Source organism: Parus major, chromosome 4 (assembly GCF_001522545.3).
Source record: "Parus major isolate Abel chromosome 4, Parus_major1.1, whole genome shotgun sequence".
Taxonomy (NCBI): Eukaryota; Metazoa; Chordata; class Aves; order Passeriformes; family Paridae; genus Parus; species Parus major.
The window spans coordinates 10171570-10175664 of NC_031771.1; the positions used below are offsets into that span (position 1 = coordinate 10171570).

General features: G+C 54.2%; 1 protein-coding gene across 1 annotated transcript in view; it reads right to left on the minus strand.

Moving 5' to 3' along the window:
• Positions 1 to 1551: 1551 nt before the first annotated feature.
• The window catches only part of NKX6-1 (NK6 homeobox 1), a 7082-nt gene continuing 4538 nt past the window's right edge, over positions 1552 to 4095 (minus strand). The window contains exons 4-5 of the mRNA XM_033513594.1: positions 3701 to 3914; positions 1552 to 2747 (exon numbers count right to left, since the gene is read on the minus strand). Coding sequence (XP_033369485.1) covers positions 2496 to 2747; positions 3701 to 3914 — 466 coding nt within the window. The 3' untranslated portion in view covers positions 1552 to 2495. The remainder of the gene's footprint in view (positions 2748 to 3700; positions 3915 to 4095) is intronic.

Genomic DNA, 4095 nt, shown 5'->3' on the forward strand with positions numbered 1-4095 from the left:
CCAAAACATGTCCCGAAAAGGGGGGCCGTGAGCTCGTGTGAATCCCCTGCTCTTTCTTCCAGCGCCCCAGACAAAATCAGCCTAACCAAGCGGGCAGTGCTGGGCTCTTTTCCCTGAGATTCTTCTTTGACAGTGCCAACTGCAGCTGGTGGCCAACTGGGTCTCTGTGCAGAAGTAAATTAACTGGAAAGCCTCAGTCGGTGCTGCGGTGAACTGGAAAAGGGGCCGTGGAGCGCCCGAGCACTCGCGGCACGCCCGGGGGCACTCGGGAGGGCGCGGGCAGGGGCCGGGACCGGGCTGCAGGGGAGCGGGGCAGGCCCAGTGGCCGCCGGGGGAAGGGACTGAGGGTGCATGGGCGGTTCTGTCCCGGACCAGACCCCAGCCGGGCTCCGGCAGGTCCCCACCCCTGCCGGTGGTCCGGGAGCCGCGCTATTCTGATGTCTCTCCCGCCGCCCCTCAAAACCCGCGTGGAGATCGTAAAGACGTGAATCGGCAGGGCCGAGTCAGCTCTCCGGGAAAGGACCAGCATTTCCCTTCCTGCCCTTACAACCATTCGGGAAAGACGGGGGTAGGGGTGGGAGTGTATATGGACTATGGGCAGCCCCCGGTACCCCGGCCACGGAGAGCTGAGCTAGCCGAGCCGAGGAAGCAGCAGAACGCCGGGCCCGTTCCCTCCTCCCGGCCCCGGCATTGTGTAAGCCAAAAGAGAAGTAAAACCCTGCTCTAATTTTTTTCTTTTTTTTTTTCCTTTTTTTTTTGTCTTTGTTTTTGTTTTTGTTTGTTTGTTTGTTTAGAAAATTTTCCCAAATAGAATATTGGGTTGTTTGGTTTTTTTTCCCATCCAGAATAGCTAGCCCTTTTTCTCTTTCAGCGATTCTGTTTGCTCTGCTGGTTCTTGGAAGAAAATTTAAAAAAAAAAAAAAAAAAAAAAAAAAAGAAAAAATAGAAAAAAAAGCGCGATTGTTTATGGACAGTTTAGATATGGAAATGATCGTGTCGGATAATGACTTTCAATTTAAACAAGTTGTTCTGGTATTTGGTCTATTTGTTTAGATGCTTAGCCGGGGTCCTATTTTATCCACTGTTTTCTTCTCGAAAAGTGGTTTCTTTCCCATAATAATGGTAACACTCTGCCGTTAATAAAACCCTGCTTCGCCCGCCTCTAAGAAAGTTGAAACAGCCTAATTTAGGTTGAGCCGAACAACTCCAGTGGTGGAAACTGCCTGCCCGCTCACGTTCCCAAACAACCAGCGGCTTATTTTATCCGTATCCTTCTTCAACTCCCACAGCAAAATGGTCAACTTCTATTCTTAAAAAAATAAAAACAAAACCCCCCCCCAAAAAAACAACTAAGCAAAAAAAACCAAAACAGGCCAAACAACAAAAATCTTCCAACAAAACAAACAACAACAAAAAACCCTACTACTAAGAATCAAAAAAAACATGAAAATTATCTCTTCTTTTGTTTTCCTCCCCCTGTACTGTGGTTTCATTATTTAATCTCTGATCAAATGAGATTATCTGTACCCTTTAGTGAAGGCAGCAGACGTCTTTAAACTGGTTTAATTGATTTATCGTTTTGTTGTTTTGTTTTGTTTTTTTAAACAGAAAGTGCATTACATTTAACTGGTCTTGCAAAGGGCTTTTCTTCTCTTTACAAACCGAATTATTTTTAATATAAATTAATAAATGTTAAGATGCTATATCACGATATATCATCGTTATTATCTTAAAAAAGAAAGAAAGAAAACAATTTACATTCTCTAGTATTTCGTATTATACAAAAGAAAGCACACTTTAAATTCAAATACAGCAACTAAATGAATTTTATATTTTGACTGACAGTGGCTGTGACAATTCCCACCAGCTACTTTTTCAACACGCAGTTGATTGGAAACGGTGTAAATGAAAGCAAACTTTGTCCCTCCGCCCTCTCCCACACCCCCTCCCCCGCACGACGACCGCAACAGAAAGTGTTTCAAAAATACTAATAAATAGCACATGGGGCCGCCGCAGCTTCGGCCCGCGGGAGGAACCGCTGGCGACCACGGCGGCTTTTTCCTCGGCGGTGCCGCTGCCGCCGTCTCGGGGGCTCCTGCGGTGCCCCCGCTGCTGCCAGGGAGCGCGGGGCGGGCGGGGCGGCTGCGCCCCCGGCCCCCGCTGTACAAAAAAAAGAAGGTATTTTACATTTTAAATATTCACAGTAAGGAACGCCTATGGTCGCGGTGACTCACGGTTTATTTACAAAGAGCCGGCAAAGACGCGGCCGCCGCACGGCCGGGAGCGGGGCCGGGGGTCAGGGCAGCCCCCGCCGCTCCCCTCCGCCCGCCACCCTACAACAACACACGGCGCCGGGGACCGGGCGCGCCCGCCGGGGCCCGCTGCCCGCAGTCCTCTCTGCTCCCCCTCCGGCGTCTCCTCCTCCTCCTCCCGGGCGCGTAGAGTCTAGAAAAATAGATCTGTACATCTCCGAAAGCGGCGGCGGGCGAAGCGGGCTAGACGGAGGCCTCCCCCTCCGGGGGATGCAGCAACAGCCCGCCGCCCCCCGGCTTGTGTTTCTTCAGGAGCTGCGTTATCTTCTCGTCGTCCGAATTGGGGTCCAGGGGCTTATTGTAGTCGTCGTCCTCCTCCTCGTTCTCCGAGGAGCCCTTCAGCCGCTCCGTCTCCGAGTCCTGCTTCTTCTTTGCGGTCGCCATCTCCGCCGCGTGCTTCTTCCGCCACTTGGTCCGTCGGTTCTGGAACCAGACCTGCCCCCGCCGCCACCGTCACCATCACCGGCACGGCCACCCGCGGCGGCTGGGCCGGGCCGCTCCCGCCCCGCTGTCCCGCCAGTCCCCATCCCCGGCGTGCGGCAGCGACTCCCGCTTCGCCGCCCTTCGGGCAATTTCCCCACAACGAAAGCGGCCGAGCCCCGCGGCACCGCGCTCCCGGCAGCTTCCGACACCCAGCGTGAGCCGACAGCCGACCCCCGCTTCCCCCGGGGCCCGCGTCGGGCCTGGGCAGCTCCCTGCCATCCTGTCTGGGGCGGGGAAACACACATTTGGGGCCGATTGCTCTCCCAGCCCCCCTGCCCCGCCAGATGTATTTACTCTCCGGCAGGGCGCTGCCAGAGGAGGGGGGCATTTTCATTGTAGAAGCTGCAATAATTTATTCGCAGCCATCGGGACGTATTTGCAGTGACAAAGGAGGCTCTGAGGATCAGACTGAAAGCGTGAGCACCTCCAAGGGGCCCCTCTGGCCCAGTCCGCCGAGCAAACGCCTCTGCATGTCCTCGGGGAGCTCAGCCCGCTCTGCCAACCCCTCACACCTCCGCTTTGCCCAAAGCCCAGAGTTTTTAACCAAAAAGTATGAGTGCGAGTGTGACAGTGCAACATCTCAACATCACCCTTTCCCTGGCTTTCCCAGTACGCTGGCCACCCCCATGGTGTTCAGGGCTTCTCAGTTTCGCTTGGGTTTGTTTGGTTCAGTTTGTTTGGTTTTTAAAATACTTTAAAATAACCTTCTCGGCCCCGCAGTAAGACAATAAAGGGAGAAGTGCCGGCGGCTGCCGGGGAAGCCCTCGCCGTGTGCCCGCGGGCTCGGCCACGCCAGCCCGCAGCATCTCCGGCCGGTTCAGACGGACCCCGTTTCCGCGGTGGGGCCCTTTTGTTCCCCGCTCCTCCAGCCCCGCACCGCTCGGTGCGTGAGCCGCTTCTCTCACCTTGACTTGGCTCTCCGTCATCCCCAGGGAATAGGCCAGCCGGGCTCGCTCCGGGCCCGCCAGGTATTTCGTCTGTTCGAAAGTCTTTTCCAGAGCGAAAATCTGCTGGCCAGAAAAAGTGGGTCTTGTATGTTTTCTCTTTCCGTCCTTATCCAGCAAAATTGAGCCTTGATCTGGCGAAGGGAAGGAGGAAAGAAAGGGAAGGCAGGGACAGACAAGTTAATCTACGGATTTGGGAAAGCGCTTCACTCTCAAGCAGCCGCAGGGGACGGAAGGGTCTATACGCGGCGGGTGCGTGTGTGAACAAACTACTGCCTAAGCAAGGCGACGGCTCTGGCCTTTCAGCTCTCCCTGATTATTTTTCCTGTAAGGATCAAAAATCTGATCGGGAAAAT